Below are 19745 nucleotides of genomic sequence, written 5' to 3'. Positions count from 1 at the left end.
GATAGAGTGACTTGGCTCAGTTCTTTTTGCCTGCAGAAGACAAATCCTACATATGACTGAAACCAAACTCTGGCCTTTTACTTGACAAGAAGATAAGGTAACTATGGAGCTATTTTTAACTTGTTGAATAAATGTCTTTCAACTTGACATCTATCAAGCAGGCCTAAAGCCTATTTCAGCAATATGGATGATCAAACTCCAAATCACTACTGAACCTATGATCTACATATTATTATAACAATGTAAACTATTACCTCCAAATTCTTTTCTAGCAGGTGCAGGACTCCTAGCCCCTTATAGTTCATAAGAAAAGTATGCAGCAGAAAGAAAATGACATTAGACAAAGAATTGAGATGTCAGAGATTTACTACAAATTCATTATTTCAGACGTCATGTAGGAAATACAAATTAGTGACTAGGTTTTAAGAAAGCTTTTAAAATATATGTAATTATAATGATTTAAGAGGACACTATTCATTTAAAAAGAACATACAAAACTATTCAATTGAATATATTTATGTTCTTCAGTTCTAATAATTAATTACATAGAAAATAGTAAACTAATGAAATTATGCTTTAAAAAGTCAGAACTGAAGATTTTGGAAAATAAAACTTAGCTTTATTATATTGGGTAAAATACCCAAATAATAATTCACATGCTCAACTATATTAAATTAGTAAACTGCAAAACCAAGCACCTTATGTACACTTGTAAAGTGGTAGCTACGAACACATGTTAGAGAAATTCATTGGATGAACACTCTTTTACCTGTTCTGTCACACCTACCAGCCTACGTGCTCTGTGGGAAAAAGCTGAAGATGCAGCAACATAATATCTAGTAAGCTGGAGATTTGAGAGTACATAAAACACTTTGAAATAGGGTAGAGGGGAATTTTAAGTCTGGGAAAAATGAGCAGAAAATGTTTTCTTACCTGAAGGAGGTGGTGGCCTTTGTGGGGGGGAGGGACGTGCTGGAGGAGCAACTGGGCGTGGGGGAGGAGGTCGTTTGGGCTCTAAGGTCTGAGAAGAATCTTTTTGCTGCAATTGTGTTGCTGGCTGATTGTCAACTGGAGAACCTATAACAATTTACATTTATTATGGAACAAGAACAGACTCTAGACTCAGACTCTCTTGGCAGCAAGGTTTAAAGACCTTCATATACGTATGTAATGCTTGTACACATACAAATTTCTACTTTGCCGATTTTCTAAGTTGGCACATACTGTGTAAAGAGGTGACACACATTTTCAGTGTGAATGTCATAAGCAATCCTACCATTTTATCATCCTTTGGTGTGTCAAAAATAATGATGGCTCTATGTTAACTGTTAGCTGGAGCTGGGTCCCTGGTGCTGAAAACTACCGTATATACTCGTGTATAAGCCGAGTTTTTCAGCACAAAAAATATGCTGAAAAACTGGGGTTTGGCTTATAGACAGGTCAGTGGTACCCCCCCCACAAAGGTGGAGCGCCCATTATCTCACGGGTGATTGCCGTTTTCCACTGTTCATTCAAAGCCCCACTGACACTGCAGGGCTTTGAATGTTTGTTTACTCACATCTAACCAATCAGAGCCGTCCTATGACGTGGACGGCGCCAATACGCAAAAGCACCCGTAGTGATTCACTTACGGCACAGCTGAACTGGTAAGGATGTGTCTGTGGCTGCGCTCTGTCTCTCCCCTCTGGTCTCTGTGTTAATTCACATCCTGCATCTCCCACCCGTACGGACTCCTCCTGGCTAACACATCGCAGGGGGTGGGGGTGGGGGCACTACCATGAAAGTTCTTTTTCAAAGTCTTGTTTTTTTATCCTATTAGAAATGGATATTTTTGAACCAAAACAAAAACGCCGGTCATATGAGGCTGGTTTCAAAATGAAGGTTGTGTCAAGAGCAGAAGAGAGCAATAACAGTATTGCAAGTAGGGAATTCTGTGTTGACGAAAAGCAAGCAAGGGAGTGGCGGAAAATGAAGGCTGACTAGGAACAGATTCCAAAAGCTAAAAAAGCTCGTCATGGTTTAACGTCTTTTTATGGGGCTCTAGAGAGTGAACTGCATAAATGGGTTATGGAGTGTCGTCAAAATGGTTACTGCGTAACACACATGGGAATCCGCATACGTGCTCTACAAATGGCTAAGAATGACAAATATTAAGTACCATGCGTTGAAAATTTTGCTGTGTCAGCAGGATGGTGTACCTGCTTCATGAATAGGTTTGGCCTATGTTTGAGACAAAGAACAAAGATTTTCTAGAAATTGCCACAAGACCTTGAAGAAAAAATTATGTCATTCCAGTCATTTATTATAAAACAAAGAAGGATTTATAATTATGACCTGGCAGATATTGGGAATATGGATGAAACTGCCATGACTTTTGATCTTCCAAGCAACAGAACTATGGCAAGTTTAGGAGAAAAAAAAACATTCTTCTCAAAACCACAGGAAATGAAAAAAAAACAATCACTTGACAGTTGTTCTATCATGTTTGGCTAATGGAACTAAGCTGCAGCCTGTCATTATTTTTAAAACAGGCCTTGCCTAAAAAGATCAATTTCCCACCAAGAATTACTGTGCGTGCACATGTTAAAGGCTGGATGGATGAAGACGGAACAAAAAAATGGCCGGAAGAAATTTGGAACCGACGACCAGGAGCAGCCTTAAAGAAAAAGCCATCGTTACTTGTTTGGGATATGTTCAGTGCCCACCTCTCAGATGACATAAAAAATTTAGCAAAATCTAGTCAAGTTACTTTAGCCGTTACTCCAGGTGGGCTTATCTGTACTGCAGCCTCTGGATGTATCTTTGAATAAGCCTTTTAAAGACCACGTGCAAAAGATGTGGCATGAACGGATGTCATGTAGTCAAGCCCAACTAACAAAAGGAGGAAATCTCATGAAGCCTGACAGAGTTAATAGCAAAGTGGGTTCGAGATGCATAGGAAGACATTCCAGAAGACATGGTGCGACGTGCCTTCCAGAAATGTAGTATTAGTAATGCTATGGATGGCAGTGAAGACTGTGCTTTGTATGAAAATGACAGCAGTGATGGTGATGACGGCGATCTCAGTGAGGACAGCCTCTATGATGACCTCACACCAGCTGAAGCTCTGCACGGATGATGATGAGGAGGAATCCAGTTCTGAAGGATTTTAACTCTACTTCTTAGCTTGGTTGCTGATTGAGCTCAGGGAATAGTACTCTTAAGGTATCATTGTTGATACTGTATTGTTTTTGTTGAACCTATTTTCCACTTACTGTGCTGGTTCACTAATGTTAAATGACTTTTTGTCCTTTTATTTAAAATAAATATTTAAATAGATTACCCCACTGATGTCTCAATTTTTAGTAATTTTATTTTCATTTGTTTTGATTATTGAAACTCACCAATAGCATCTGCATTTTCCACCCTAGGCTTATTATACTCGAGTCAATCAGTTTTTCTGGTTTCCCAGGTAATAATTAGGTACCTTGGCTTATACTCGGGTCGGCTTATATTCGAATATATACGGTAAGCTTGTTTGAGTTATGTTGTGAGCAGTATGCTGGCTGTTACGGATAAGAAACAAAGGGGAGTTTCTTCCTTTCTCTCTCCCTTAGGTGATCTTGAATGTAATCTAATAAAGCCAGTCTTCCAGGAGTCGAATAGAAACATTAGAAAAAATTTTGAAACAAGAGATGTTCTAAAGATGTTGACTGGCATGGAATCGTGATGAATAAGTTAATATAAAAAGTTCCAGAGGCACATCTTTTAACATTGAAGGAGAAATGGCTATAAAGTGCAATTTTAAAAACCTACATATAGTTATATTGAAACAATTCATTTTAAATTATGACAAGCATATAGATTAAAAAAAAACAGTTCATGTTTCAGAGTGAATTCTGAATTCAGGCTATCCAGTGTGTCAGTGTAGAACTATGCTCTATCGAGTTTCAATGGTGGATGACTTGACATCAACAGTAGGCCTTTCTTCCAAGGTGCCCCTGGGTGGGCGCACGCCTCCGTCCTTTTGGCTTGCAGGGATGCACATTTGCTGTTTGTTCTAGACTGACGTTGTTGTGTGTCATCTATCTGATTCTAATGTAGAGCAATCCTACAAGACGAGTACAACTGTTCTCCAGGATTTCTTGGGCCAGGTCTTCTCTCCAGCAGAGTGGCTAGTGAGTGCAAAGGCTGCTGAGCACTTTATCATTGTGCCACCAGGACTGCTTATATACCTGTCAGATCAAATCAATGGGATTTTGGCAAATGTGTTCTTACCATGTTGTTTCTGTTATTAGTTATCATTAACGATTACAATAAAAAAACTCAAATTTTAAAGAAATAAACAAACCTGACTACATAAAAAATTTTGAATTTTTCCCATCAATCACAGTGATGATAAAACCTTCTTTCCCAGTGAGGCTTATCATCTCAATTAAGTTTCCTCGTTTGTATACATAGAACACAGGATTAACCAAGAGTGTTCCCTAAAGGATAATCAAGTCCGTCAGCGGTCTAATCCTGTGAAACCAAACGCTCTGGGTGAAAGAAAGTTACACAAAGCATTACAATAAAACCCGTACTTTGTGAACTTGGAGGCCCTGGCGTTCTCATCGGTGCTCGGCTTGGTCTTATTGGAAGGGACGGTACAGGACCTTCTGCTATGGTAGGTGACTGGCAGGGACTGGTCCGGGGTGAAGAGCTTGGAGAAGTGGCGAGGGCAGAGCTTGAAGATGGCTGGAGATGCTGTGGAAGAATTTCCTCAACCTCAGCACTATAGTCATCAACATCACCTGAGGAAAAACCAGGTCATAGAAGATAGCACCATTTAACTTTCTCAGAGATTTCATTCCCCCCACAACCCACGCCTAGAAGGGTTAAACACACCAAACAAACCCACATCGAAAACACAAATGAAATAAGTTGAGAGACATCTAGAAACAAAGTTTCTACGTATGGATCTAGAATTAGTGCAAACTCTCTTGGAAATCCTGTGGGGCAATTCTACTCGATCCTTCAGGGGTCACTGATTCACAGTTGGCTTGAGAGTGGTTTGAGTCTTGGTATATTGATGATGGCTCAGCCTATTGCAGTCCTTCCTAAACCTTCTTCCTGTGCTCTATGGGACTGCTCTCTGTCCACCTGGGTCTGGTACACAAACTTACATATAACCACAATCACAAACCCTTCCTTACGAGTCTCCTCACTCCTCTGTACCCTCAGGCGCCTCTGACCCAACATACACTGTTGACGGCATGTCTTGCGGTCTCCTCTGCATCCCTATTTGCCTCAGAATTGGAAAGTGGGGTCAGGATTTACCTTCCAACCAAATTCCAGAACATTGATCTTCCAAAAGCAAACACAAAATTCTACTTCTCAGAGGTTATGACACTGGAACGCTCTTCACCCCTCCCTTGTTGCAATCATTGCCACCCTCATTCCTTTGGTCACCTGAGCCTATCCATGAGGACTGAACAGAGAACAAGATGGAAAGTTGAGTCCTACCATCTTTTGGGGACATCAAAGTCCATGGGGACAAGCCCATTCCACACTGACATACATGATATGGTCTTATGCTAACACTCACCTCCAGTGCAAACACAGATGCCCCAGATACTGTGGCCCTTCAAACAGCACTACCCCTCACACAGTAAGCTCCAACACTTTAATTTAACCACCTCCCAGGAATTCAGCTCTCTCTGCTTCAGATCTTTTGACTTCATCAGGGTCCAGAATCCCTCTAGGGTAGCCCACAGCTGATATTACTGTCTTCTCTATTTAGCGTTGCTGTCTGTGGTTTTCCACCTCAAACATTTCCTTACTTCATTATTCTTCCATCACACCTGCTTGACAAAACCCCATCCCCGGGTTAATTCTACTATTTACTCCTTCTGTAACAACACCTGAACTGTTGCTACTGCTGTTAAAATAAAAAGGAGATCCTGATGACTATAATCACATTCTAAATGTGTCATCGTGCCTTGTGAAGCTGCTGGCAATCCATGGTCAGCGATCCTCGTCTCACCTCTACTCAAACCGTGTGCTCACTGCCCCCCCACCCCCCCACACACAAAAAATTCCACTGGGAGCTTTCCCTCTAAACTTCATAGAGCAAAGAGAAGCCAGTGAGAGCCCCTTCAACAACCTGTCCCTGCACCAGCCTCAGGTACTGGAGTAGATGGAATAAAGGAAGTTCAACCCACTCGTTTGCCCAGCCACCTTGCTCTATCAATTATTCTGCTGTGTCCTTCCCCAATACTGTCAACCCCTTATCCTCTGCCAGAACTTAAAAAAAAAATCAGCATTAGGCAGTACACTGACAGGGAACTGTACGCAGCAGTACATTGGCAAGAAACTGACAAAAGTTACGACCAGATTCAGAAGAGGATGTGGAACAAGGGTTATCATTGCTGATGTTACATGAATCTTGGCTCAAAGCAGAGACTACCAGAGAGATGTTTACTTGTGTTTTATTGATTATGCAAAGACAACTGATATGTAAACTATAAGAAACTATGGATAACTTTGAGAATAATGGGAATTCCAGAACACTTCATGGTACTCATGAGGAACTTGTACATGGATGAAGAGGCAGTTGTGCAACCAGAACAAGGGTATACTTTGTCAGGGGAAGCCACCCCCCTAACACATCATTACAGTAGGCACAATTGTACAGCGATAATAAGTAAAGATCATAGTAAAGTTATAGAGAGCATGAGAGATAGAAGAGGAATATTGAAATAAATGGAGTCAGACACGATTCATGGTAGCATGCTCACCTCTGCCCCATTAGATGGTCCACGTGGAGGGAGAGAATTTAATGCTAGCCCAGGCCTTTTATATTCTCTGGGGATGTGCAAGCCCTCTAATTATAGGTGAGGACATACGTCACAGGAAGGGGCTGCGCTATAGGTAATACAGTAATGAGAGGGGGGTGGTCTAGGGACATACAAGCAATAGGAAGGGGAGGGTTTGGGGTTATACATGTGACAAGATAGGCAGATCCTAGGTTTTGGATGGGGGCTTAACTCTGACCTATTCCCTATATCTCCATAGGAACCAGTATCAGTAGGGTGTAAACCCCACCTACGGGAACCAAATAGATGCCTGCAGGTGTCCATTGTCTTTAACAGCAGGGCATGGGGTCTACTGCAGTCTGGTAACTTGGAGGATGGCTGTGAGCGTCTGACCTCCCCCCACAATACTACATGGTTTAATATCAGGAAAGGCATGTGTCAGGGTTGTATTCTCTCACCACACTTATTCAATCTGTGCGCTGAGCAAATCATCAGAGAAGATGGCTTTTATGAAGAAGAGTGCAGCACCGGGGTTGGAAGAAGGCTTAATAACAACCTGGGATATGCAGATGAAATAATCTTTCTTGCTGAAAGTGAGGACTTGAGGCACTTGCTGATGAAGATCAAGGACTATAGCCTTTAATGTGGCTTGTGACTTAATGTAAAAAAAAACCCAAATTCTTACAACCGGACCTATAAGTAACATCATGATAAACGGAGAAAAATTGAAGTTGTCAAGGATCTTGCCTCGCTTGGCTTCACAATCAATGCTCATGGAAGCAGCAATCAAGAGATCAAAAGACTGACTGGATTAGGTAGATCTGCTGTACAAGACTTCTTTGGAGAATTGAAAAATAAGGATGTTACTTTGAGGAATAAGGTGTGCCTGACTCCAACCATGTTATTTGACAATGCCTCATATGCATGTGAAAGTTGGGGCAGTGAATAATGAAGAGTGTAGAATAGATGCGTGTGGTGCTGGAGAAGAATATTCAAGTACCATGGACTGCTACAAAGGACAAACGGATCTGTGTTGGAAGAAGTCAGGGTGTGAGGTAGTACCGATGAAGAATACAGCTTTCCCCCAGATCCTGGATGCTTCCTCCCCACAACTACCATGATCCGAATTCTACCTTGCAAGTCTGGACAGAGCAGAGGTTGTACACTGGTGCATATGGGAGCTGGAGGCACAGGGAATCCAGGGTGGATGATACCTTCAGGACCAGGGGAATGAGGGGAGATACTGGGAGAGTAGAGGGTGAGTGGGTTACAAAGGGGGAACCGATTACAAGGATCCACATGTGACCTCAGAGACAACAGAGAAGGAGGTGAAGGGAGATTCCGAATAGGGAAAGATATGACAAAACATTAATCTATAAATTATCAAAGGCTCATGAGGGAGGGGAGAGCAGGGAGGGAGGGGGAAAAAAAAGAGGACCTGATGCAAAGGGCTTAAGTGGAGAGGAAATGCTTTGAAAATGATTAGGGAAAAGAATGTACAGATGTGCTTTATACAATTGATGTATGTATATGTATGGATTGTGATAAGAGTTGTATGCGCCCCTAATAAAATGTTTTTTTAAAAAAGAAGTACAGCCCAAATGCTCCTTAGAGGCAAGGATGGCAAGGCATCTTGCCAGAAGAGACCACTCCCTGGAGAAACACATCAAGCTTGTAAAAGTAGAGAGGGGCAGCAAAAAAGAGGAAGGTCCTCAAGGAGACAGATTGACACCGTGGCTGCAACAATGAGCAGGTGTGGGAATGATTGTGCAGATCCTGCAGGACCAGGCAGTGTTTCCTTCTGTTTTGCATAGGATCGCTATGGGTTGAAGCCAACTCAGTAACACCTAAAAGCAACACAGGATTACTTTCTCCCTTCTCTACACACTCCTTCTAGACAAAAATTGCCTAAGGTTTTAACCATCAGGAGTCCAGAAGTCTCATGAGTACCAGACCTACATATCCAACAGTGACCACCAGCACGTGATCGACTCCATGGATATGTCAAATCATCTTATTCAAAACCAAATTCAGCACACGAAAGATAAGACTCAAACACCTCTTAGCCATAACCAAACGCCTCCTGGTGCTGGGATTCTGAGCTCGAGAGTTAGGACCATCATCTCAGAAGCTATCTGGGTCACCTGGCCTAACACAGTTCACAAGGATCATGTTCTACATCCTACTTTGATGGATAGTGACTAGGGTCTTGAATGTTTACAAGTTATAACTATTGATCTCTTTCTGTCCCAAGCAAAGAAGAGTGAAGAAAACAAAAGACTCGAGGAGACAATTAGTCTAAAAGACTAATGAACCACAAACCTGATGGTGACCAGTTATCACCACTGACTGCTTTTACTTGGATCTCAGCAGAAAATATGGAATAAAATGAGAAGACAAGACAAATTCAAATTCACATAAAAATAACAGACTTACTATTCTAAGACAGGTGGATTCCCCAAGACTATGGCCTTATACAACCTTCCAATTTAGAACTGAGGCCACTCCTGGAGATAACCCTTCAGTCAGATAAAGTGAGCGATAACACCAGGGAGCAGATACAGAACAATCAACTACACAAGACCAGGGGCAGTGTTTGTCTCAAAGCAAAGCTAAGAAGGCAGGAAGAAGTAAGAAAACTAAGCCAGCACATGGAGCCCAAAGTGGAAATGGAGTGAATGTTGACGGATGGAGATTTCGAACAATCTCTGTATAAACTGCTGATTGGGAAACGAATGTGCTGTAAATGTCCACCTGAACCGCAATAGTAAACAAACAGCAACAAGTTCATTTCCCGTCTCACATCTGTTCCTCCTCTTGTAAAATTAACTTTCTATCTCCGTTCCCCACTTGGGGCTCTGTTCAGGAATCTTCTACCTAGATTATTCTTCTCAACCTTCTTTAATCTGTTTCTTCCTCAGCCTTCACATTTTCAAGATAAATTTCAATTTCAGGTTAAGCACCTCCCATAAACTCCCAAACATCCTTTATCATTGAATTCATGCCACTCTATAAAATCCAGTGCTTATTTGTATGTAAGCTGTGAGTTCAATAAGGGCCAGGACCACATCTGCTGAATTTCCAGCATCTACCATGTGTGTCATCACACTCACTGCCATCAAGTCATGCCAACTCACAGTGACCCTAGAGAACTGTCCCTGTGAGGTCCTGAGACTGCAACTCTTGACAGGAGAAGAAAGTGCTTTCTCTTGCGTTGCTGGCTAGTTGTTTTAAACTGATGACGTTGGAGTTAGCAACTTAATGCGTAACACTATGCCACTAGGACTCCCTGTGGCACATCAAAAGTACCATGAAACATGGGTGAAACCAAGTAAATGAATGAACTTTGAAAATTGGAGCTCAATAAATTCAACTACACGTTCAATCCTTAAATGTGATATGTAATTACAATATGACATACATCACTTTATTAGACTAAGATATGTGTATTTTAAGGGGGGGAAGGTAGAATAAGATAGCATTAGAAAGCAAATACATTTCAACCATGTTGGAGAAAACGACACTATCCAAATATCTGCCATATATTCCACACGTAAAATGGTTTTATATGGGTTGGCTTAGTTTCAAATGTATGTGTTCCTAGTCCTCATGAATCTTTTGAAATTATATCGGAACATATTCTTATATAATAACTATTTCAAATTCATTTATGTCAGAATGTACTTTGAACTTGTTTGCTTTTAACCTTAACAGCAATTTGTAGAGTGAAACAAACAAACAAACCCACCGCCAATGAGTTGGTTTCAACTCATAGCGACCCCGTGTGACAAAGCAGAATTACTCTCTAGGATTTCTAAGACTGTAAATCTTTCTGAGAGCAGCAGTTTTGTCTTTCTCCCATTGAGTGGCAGGTGATTTTGAACTCCTGACCTTAAGGATAACAGCCTAATATGTAACTACATCTTATCCTGGATTATGGACTATAGTACAAAAGCTTTTAATTACCGGGGGCTGAGTAATTTTATTTTTCCCTGAAAAGGAAGCGGTAGTTCAAATAAATTTTGGAATTTATGATATAAATTAGCATTGCAAATGTTTAATGCTTTAATGACCAATACATTTAAAGCGTAGGTAGAAACAAAATGAATAGGAAGAATCCCAAACCAAAAGCTAATTAATATTGCTTTTGTGTTGCAAGAAGAAGGAAAAAGATATACTGGGGCACTGACACCTTATTGATGGGATGGAAACTGATGTAGCCCTACAGATGCTCAATAAACAAACCTTCCATATCAAAATCTGCTGCGACCTCCGCATCTTCGCCAAGCAGAGTAGAGCTTGTTGATGATGGTAACGACACGCTAACTTTCTCCAAACTCATTTCTTCTTCCAAAGTCTTGATCCAGTCTGGACTTTTTAAAGTAATAGTTATAGTCCGACCCAGTAACTGGTTAAATAAAGAGATATACAATCCTTATAACTAGCATGAAAACAGACTATTTTAGAATAAAACTTGCATTATATTGAGTTAGATACAATTCAACATTATACTTTACACACACTGAATTTTTAACTCGTTTAACTCTTGCTCCAGTTCTCCCTCTAAATGCCTGTGGGGAGCGTGAGAGGTGGCGCAACGTCCAGTAGTGTAGTTACAGCACTGAATTGCACATGTAAAGCTCCGTAGCGATGGTGTATGTTTTATTATGCATATTTTCACCCTAACTTAAAAAAAAGTTTTAAATCCTGTTGTGATAAAAGGTCTTCTTTTCTAAGTCAACTTATCAGAAGAGGAAGCTCAGGATATCCTTGCTGAGCTGCCTACTACTGGAGAAATTAGGCCTAGATTCTACTCCATCTGTTTAATGGCCATATATTTAGAAATTAAGGATTGCCTAAAAAACATTCAGTAAAAACTGACAGACATATCACTTTGTAAGAGTCAAACCACCGTATATCATCATTGTAAACATCCACTATCAACGATACTTTGAATCATAGATTAGAAATATATACAACTAAAGATCCTCTCAGATCATTACCTATGAGAGCTACGTTACCAATGCTTAAATAAAGTACCTGGGCACCAAGTCAATAATAACACAAGCTCCTAGGAATAATAAACATCTTCCCCTTCTTTATTCTCTTATAAATTATTTTCTTTATTTGATAGAAACTCTTTCTACAATACAGATCAGACACTATATCTAGCCTCAATTATGAATTTAAACTTTTAATATAATGAAATACAATACAAGAGAAATCAAATGTAGTGACAACATCTTCTTCTTCATCTGTATTAGTGACTAATATCTCTGGGAAGGATCAAAATAATCTTAGACGAATTAGAAAATTGTTCTATAATTCCTCAAGCAAGTCTTAATATGACTGGATTAGGATTCATTATGTAATTCTGCAGCACATTCTGAATGGTTGAGCATCAGTAAATGCTACTTTACCTCTTTACCATTGAGGTTCAGGGCATTCAGAGCAGAGCTTCCCTCCAAAAATGTAACCCACATTTTATCTTCTACAAATCTTTAAGGGGGAAAAAAAAGACAATTAAAAATGTGATTAATATATTAGACATAAATAATCTAATAATTAAAAATTTAAAGAGACTGTACCAAAACTGAAACAAAACTCACTGCCATGGAGTCAATTCTGACTCATGGTGACCCTTTTAAGGCCGAGGAGAACTGCTCCTGTGGGGTTTCCAAGGCTATAAACCTTTACAGGAATGTACTGCCTCTTCTTTCTCCCACAGAGCACCTGGTGGTTTTGAGCTACTGACCTTGTGGTTAGCAGACCAATGCATAATCCACTATGCTACCGATGGGTAAGCACTGGCTGCATTTCGTGTTTACCAGCTGCGTCAGGGGAGAAAGAAGCGACTGTCTATTCCCATACAGATTTACAGGCTCGGGAACCCTATGGAGTAGTTCTACTCTGTCGTACAGACTTGTTATTAGGTGCTGTTGAGTGTGTTTCGACTCACAGCAACCCTATGTACACCAAAGAAATACTAGCTGGTCCTGTGTCAGCCACATAATTATGTGTGATCTCACTGTGGCAGCTAAAGTGTCAATCCACCTTGTTGGGGTCTTCCTCTTATTCATGGCTCCTCCACTTCACTTACTAGATTTACTGAGTTAGAATTGGCTCGATGGCCATGAAGGAAACATCAAATGTGTAGAATCTACAGGAGGGAAAGCAGTGACCTAGCTAGCTCATGGTGACCTAGAGAGAGCACACTTTCTTGCTAAAGAGCATTCAAATTCCTTTCAAATACTATGCTAATAAAACAGTTTACCAGGGGTAAAAAAAGAGCCCTTTGGACCAGCATTTATAATCTGTAGCAATCCAATCCTTCATTTCACGGAAAAGAAAAAAAAGGGCCAGAGGTTAAGTGATTTGTTCAAAATGACCCAACATGACCTTCTGATCCCAGAAGGAAGATAATTCTTCTCCTTTTGTTGAAATCATTTTATTGGGGGGTTCATACAGCTCTTATCACAATCTATACATGCATCCATTGTGTCAAGCACATTTGTACATCTGCCGCCACCATCACTCTCAAAACATTGTCCTTCTACTTGAGCTCTTGATTGGCTCATTCTTTTTCCCTCCCTCATGAAGCCTTTATAATTCATAAAGTATTATTATTTTTTTCATGTCTTATAACTGACCGAGGTCTCCCTTCACCCACTTTTCTGTTATCTGACCCCGTGGGAGAGGGTTATAGGTAGATCATTGTAATTGATTCCCACTTTCTCCTCCCACCTTCCTCTTCCCCTCCTGGTATCGCTACTTCTCATTCTTGGTCCTGAGAGGTTTATCTGTCCTGGTTTCCCTGTTTCCTGCTCTGATCTGTATCTGTACATGCTCTGGTCTAGCTGGATTTGTAAGGTAGAATTGGGGTGATAGTGGGGGTGCTCTGGATCATTAAAGAACTAGAGGAAAGTTGTATGTTTCATCGGTGCTATCCTGCACCCTGACTGGCTAGTCTCTTCCTTATGACTGGAAGGAAGATAATTCTAACAAGAAGGAAGATAGGGGGTTGCCAGTGAAAACAAGATACTTAACTGACTCCTAGTGCCATTTATGACCCTTGTCTTTCATGACTGACAAGACATTTAATCTCTTGGGACTTAACTACCTTCCCTATGACTCTAAATTGAGGATTTTGAAATATGAAACTCTCATAGGAAAAAATACAAAGAATGTTAGAACAAGCTCTGATGCGGATGGTCAATGATAGGTAACAAAAAGAATAAAACAAAGTAAACATTATCAGTCGTATTTACAAATATAATTTTATGAGTCAAATTACTGCCAACTGTATAAATCAAGCTCAGAACTCTTCAAAGAAACTTGTACATGCAGGATTCAAAAGATAGGAATAAGAAAAGGGGGGGAGGATGTATGCACAGTACTTTAACTGTGTGAAGAGTCAAGTAGTTACTAAATAACCAGAGCGAGCACTACTGATAACTGTAAGAACAAGCACTGGAGTTTAGACAGCTGGGGTATGGAATGTGGGACCCTGATGGATTGAGAGAGAGAGAGAGAGAGAGAGAGAGAGAGAGAGAGAGAGAGAGAGAGAGAGAGAGAGAGAGTCTCTGTCAGTCATGGAATTCTTATGGGGAAAGAATGTTAACCCCGTAGCACACAGCCAATGAGGAACTTGGAGAGGGGGCTTTTGAACTAGGGGAGAAAATGCTTGCAGAAGGGCAGTGAGACTCGCTCCCAGTTATGCCCCGTTTGTCTCAGGGCTTGTGAGCTTAATTTTGCAAAATCAAACAATAAAGTCTCTCTCGCTAAAGTAAGTACAAATTGGACTTCTTTGAGCATTTGTCAGCTAAAATCCTGTGATGGCCCATTGGCAAACTCACCTGGGATAAGGCAGTCCACCCGAGTTCTGTTAAGAGACCCATCAGGCGTTTATACTAATCTACTAGTTACCTAGAGGAACCAATAAGCTGTTGAGTTTTTATACCATTTCTCACAACTGGGTGAAACCAAAGGTTTGGAACACACATACTTCTGCAGTCACTCAAACCTGGCCATGGTTCGGGGCTTGGGATTTCTTAGGCATAAATTATTAAATTGTCTTTACAAACAGACAGGCAGAAACTGTACCTTAGTCCACCAACAAGGAATCAAACCCAGGACCCTGACATGGAAGGCAGGCATTGTATCAGTAAACAAACATTGAATTTTTTAAAGAGCATTTTTGAAACTAAGGGAACCTGGGTGGTGCAGTGGATTGAGTATTAGACTGCTAATTGCAAGGTTGATGGTTCAAGCATACCAGCCACTCCTCAGGAGAAAGGTGTGGCAGTCTGTTTTCTAAAGATTGGCAGCCCTGGAATCCCTATGGAGCAATCCTGTCGTGCAGGGTCACGTAAGATGGAATCATCTCCTTGGCAGTAGGTTTGGGTTTGTTTTGGAATCTGTATTTTCGTTATTAGTTACTACGGTAACAGTTTCTAGAAGGCATCTACCAGTAATACAAGTAGCTCTACATACATCTAAATGAGGGCCCCTTGTGTCGTAGTGCATTCCATCTTGGGCTGCTAACCACACAAGGTCATCAGTTTGAAACCACTAACCACTCCACAGGAAAGAGCTGAAGCTTTCTACACTCATTAAAGAGTCTCAGAGACCCACAAGGCAGTTCTATCCTGTCCTACAGGGTCACTATTTGTCAGAATTAACTCCTTGGCAGCGAGTTGATATATCTAAATTTACATCTCCTGTATATTTCCAGGGAATTTCTTGTTTCAATATGAAGGCAGCTTTTAGTCACTCTAGAACAGTTGCCTAATCCAGACTAAAACCTGTTGCCATCAGTTGCTTCTAATTTGTAGCACAGGACAGTACTGACACACAGGAGTCTGAGGCTGGAAATCTTTATGGAACCGGAGTGCATTTCTTCCTCCAAAGGAGTGGCTGCGGGCTTGAGGACCTAAGTTTTTGGTTAGCAGTTGAGTACTCAACCAATAAAGTACCAGGACTCCTTTTCAAGGCTGAAAGGTAAAAGTACACTGTCACGGCTTTAAGCAGTCCTCTCCTCGTTGACTGTGTCTGCATTTTCTTTTCTAAAATTGTTGCCTTATGGTGCAATAACCAAAATATTAAAGTTTGGATATGATGTTTCATGTTGTTAAAATAAAGCCTTTGTTTTATTACCAAGACACAAGGGGCTTCAAAACGCTTATGGAAAAATGAAAATAAAAGATAACGAGTATGATTGAACTATTGTATAGCTTGTGAATTATATGACAATACAATTTAAAAAAAGATGATGGAATTTTTCTATGAACGTTTTTAAGCCCACTCCTATTTCCTAATGACGCCAAGGATTCTGGGGCCAGCTCTAGCCCTACTGAACATCAAAATCTTTAGAGATTAGGTTATAAAGACCAGCGTTCTTCTCCTATACCAACGCTTCATCCTGGATCGTTGCTAGTCTAGTACACGCTTACATTTTCTCATAATCACACTTATCTGCTATTTTGCAGCCCACTCACATCATTCACAGGCTCCTCTTGGTGGTTTGGCATTTCCATTCCTGGCACAGCCGTCTGTCGTCTGTAATCTTGGAGATAGCACTATGTACTTGCTAGACTCTTTAGATTCTGCAAAATGTTGCTGCTTTGCTTTCCAGCTTGGGGGTATGTCTCCGTGAAATGATGTGAGGGAAGACTACTAAGTACAATTTCTTTTCTATTTGTTAATTTACTCTTTGAAAGAATCCAGATTTATTCCGTGGGATACTCGATTTGATGTATCCACACGATCTCAACTCTGGGAACTTATGATGTTTAGGGTCTAGGGATGCCAGTCTATGTATGCTCCTCTTCCCAAAAGGGTAACAAAGAAGAATTAAGTCTTCACTTTCTTGTCTGCTCATTCATAACGCCTAGTATAGAGATTTGCCCACCAATTATCTGTGAACCAAATGGGCCTCTCCCTATGAAAATCAGAAACACACATCACTCAGTACTCCAGCCATCACTTACACTGGCAAGAGGGTATATTTTAGATAAAGAAAGAGGAGCCTTGCTCTCCAAAGGCAGATGGTTAAGTCAGAGGGAAGCCAGGCTTGGCAGATATGACTCCTGAGTAGTCATCTGGCGGTGCTATTTCTCTACTAATGGGAAATAAAACAAATGTACTTTAAATTACTTGAAACCTCAAAATTTTTGTTAAACTTTGGAGGAAGAGGGGTAAAGTCACTATCCTTCCAGAACTGAAATGGCAATCACATCTTCATTTGGCCACACAGCTTTGTTTTAAGTTATTTTGTATGGAAATCTTGAAAGAAAATACCTAAATTATCAGCACCTATATTTATTTGCCCTCAACTGTTCACACCACATTTCACTACTTAACTTTTACCTGGTTTCTAAACTTTTGCTCTCAGTAACCTAACTATGATGTGGCTTTTCTTTAGTTTAAAAATACAAACACACATATCCTATTCAAACACCAAGGTTACTCCTAATATAGAAACTAAAATACAATTAGTGATAAATGTTTTCCTCACCTTATAAGTATAACTTCCCCAAAATTCGCAAATTGCTGGAGAAGCTCATCAATCAAAGCATCATCAAAAAAATTGTTATCTGACAGAGAACTTTTGATTGAGACCAATACTGTGCCATCGGGTGGGCCCTGCACCGCAATCACTTCTTTATAAATGTTTTGCCTTTCTTCAGCTTCAACTTCAAATATATCTATATCAATCAGGGCAATGACTGGCCTGCAGACATAAGAGAGAGATGTATTAGACATGCCTAAGAAAAGGATGTATTTCAAACAAATTTCAAGCACGACTATAAATATTGAAATTGTGAAAACCTGTGATCAGAAGTCTTCAGCTCGGCCCTTCCATAGTGCAGCAAAGTGCCAGGCGTCCATGTGTAGAGGATTTTGCTTTCATCTTGAAAACTAGCATTGAGAAGGTCTAAGTCTTCAGCTGCAGTCAGGATGAAACAAAGCACAAGAGAAGCCACATGAACACAGACCACGTGGAACAAGTCGCTGTGTTCTTCTTTAGCCCTAGCTCAGTGGTATGACGCTGATACCCAGTGCCATCAAGGGGATCCCAACTCCTCCTCACTGCCCTAGTGTCAATCCTGACTCTGACTCATGGCAACCCTACGGAGGGTTTCAGCTGTAAATCATTATGAGAACAGTCTCATTCTTCTCCCCTCCAGCAGCTAAGGGTTTGAACCAACAACCTGTGGTTAATGCCTACCCCACAGTCTTACCAAGGTTCTTTGGGCTACTTGATACACATGTCAATATAAGTAGGAAGTCTGGAGCCCTTTAAATTACCAAGGCCTTTCTTTTTAGGTAAAGTTACCATTTTATGCTAAGTAAAAATTAAGAATGTGACTTTTCCTCTGAATTAGTTAAAGGCCTCTGGAAAGATGTTTCATAAATAATTCAACAAAAAAAAGGCAGTTCAATTACTTGCAAATCGCTTTAATTATTCAAATTAAAGCCTTAATTAACACTCAATGGAGTACTTTACACTTTTCCTTGATTTTCTTCTATAAAATATGTCACTAAAAATAAAATGAACTGAAACAGATCTCAGAATATTTAAATACATCAGTGTAAAATTAATAAATATTGTTTATTCGATTCTGGTAATGTTGGGGGAGGAAGGCTTGCCTGTTCTTATTTGGTATTTATATCATTCCTTTCTTCCTCATAAAGTTTGTATAAATCCATTTAAATGAAGAAGTTCATTTAGTTCCCAACCTGATCTATCAAAAGGCCACTTCCTTCTTCTCCAGAGGACACGGTCTGTCCATGCAGGGGTGCGGCACTTTTCACTGGTGTCATAGTCTTCGGAAAACAGATCATACTTATATGTTGGAGCAAAAGTTACTTTTCCTTCTAAAAATCCTCGAAATATCTAAAAGAAACATACACAGAGTAACTTATTTTAAAAGGTGACATGTGAAAAGTTCTGTTTTCATTCAGGCAGGTGCTCATGAAGTCTACTACATGCTGAAATCTCACACTGAAACTGGAATACATCCGATGACACTTTCAAGTGGATGGCAAAGTGTAGTACTCAAGGAAAAACAGCCCACGATGTGGCCATTTTTCACATCACTTGTTTGAGGTAGTTAAGGTTTATTGTGTCAACCTAGCCAATAGACACATGTGGCATTGAAGGGCAGAGATATAAAATGGCTCGGTGAGCCTCACCTTTCTAGTTCTCAGGTCTCTTGCTTTCTAAAGAGTGGACAGGGTGCAGCTGCCTTAGCCAGTTCCTTGCTTCAGCTGGCAAGGCTCACTTCCAGCGAGACATCCCTGAGAAGCCACATGGACCTACCCTGATGCAGCCCTGGGTGCTAGAGCAGCTGTGTGGAGACCCCTGCCAGTGCTGAGATGCTTACACGTTTACTGATTCGGCTTTCCTCCTGTAGTCAGCATCATTGTGTGTGTTTTGTGAAATTGAAGAGGACTTTGTAGATCAGTGTGGGACATATGGGCTAATGTACTTATGGGCTTGGGCAGCACTGGGTTGGGATGCTTTCTTAAGTACACTTACCCTTTATATAAAAATCTCTCTTGGGAGGGAGGGGGAAAAAAAGAGGACTTGATGCAGAGGGCTTAAGTGGAGAGCAAATGCTTTGAGAGTGATTAGGACAAAGAATGTACGATGTGCTTTATACAACTGATGTATGTATATGTGTGGATTGTGATAAGAGTTGTATGAGCCCCTAATAAAATGTTAAAAAAGAAAGAAAATGATTAGGGCAAAGAATGTACAGATGTGCTTTATACAATTGATGTATGTATATGTATGGATTGTGATAAGAGTTGTATGAGCCCCTAATAAAAATGTTTAAAAAAATAAAATTTATCCATCTGGGTAAAAAAAAAATCTCTCTTATATACCTATGAGTTAGTGTGGATTTGTTCCCCTAGTTTACCCAGACTAACACATTTGTTTAACCTTCAATTAAGAAAACT

At 40.4% G+C, this 19745-nt stretch overlaps 1 protein-coding gene across 5 annotated transcripts in view; it reads right to left on the bottom strand.

Annotated features, from left to right (window-relative positions):
- The window catches only part of SYNJ1 (synaptojanin 1), a 109394-nt gene that overhangs the window by 11984 nt on the left and 77665 nt on the right, over positions 1–19745 (bottom strand). For all 5 annotated transcript variants that reach the window (XM_075542364.1, XM_075542365.1, XM_075542368.1 and 2 more), the window contains exons 18-24: positions 18519–18675; positions 17607–17724; positions 17293–17508; positions 12197–12275; positions 11022–11184; positions 4563–4772; positions 934–1077 (exon numbers count right to left, since the gene is read on the bottom strand). In XM_075542364.1, the coding sequence (XP_075398479.1) occupies positions 934–1077; positions 4563–4772; positions 11022–11184; positions 12197–12275; positions 17293–17508; positions 17607–17724; positions 18519–18675 (1087 nt within the window). The remainder of the gene's footprint in view (positions 1–933; positions 1078–4562; positions 4773–11021; positions 11185–12196; positions 12276–17292; positions 17509–17606; positions 17725–18518; positions 18676–19745) is intronic.

Source organism: Tenrec ecaudatus, chromosome 2 (genome assembly GCF_050624435.1).
Source record: "Tenrec ecaudatus isolate mTenEca1 chromosome 2, mTenEca1.hap1, whole genome shotgun sequence".
Taxonomy (NCBI): domain Eukaryota; kingdom Metazoa; phylum Chordata; class Mammalia; order Afrosoricida; family Tenrecidae; genus Tenrec; species Tenrec ecaudatus.
This window is presented reverse-complemented; position numbering and strand designations above follow the sequence as displayed.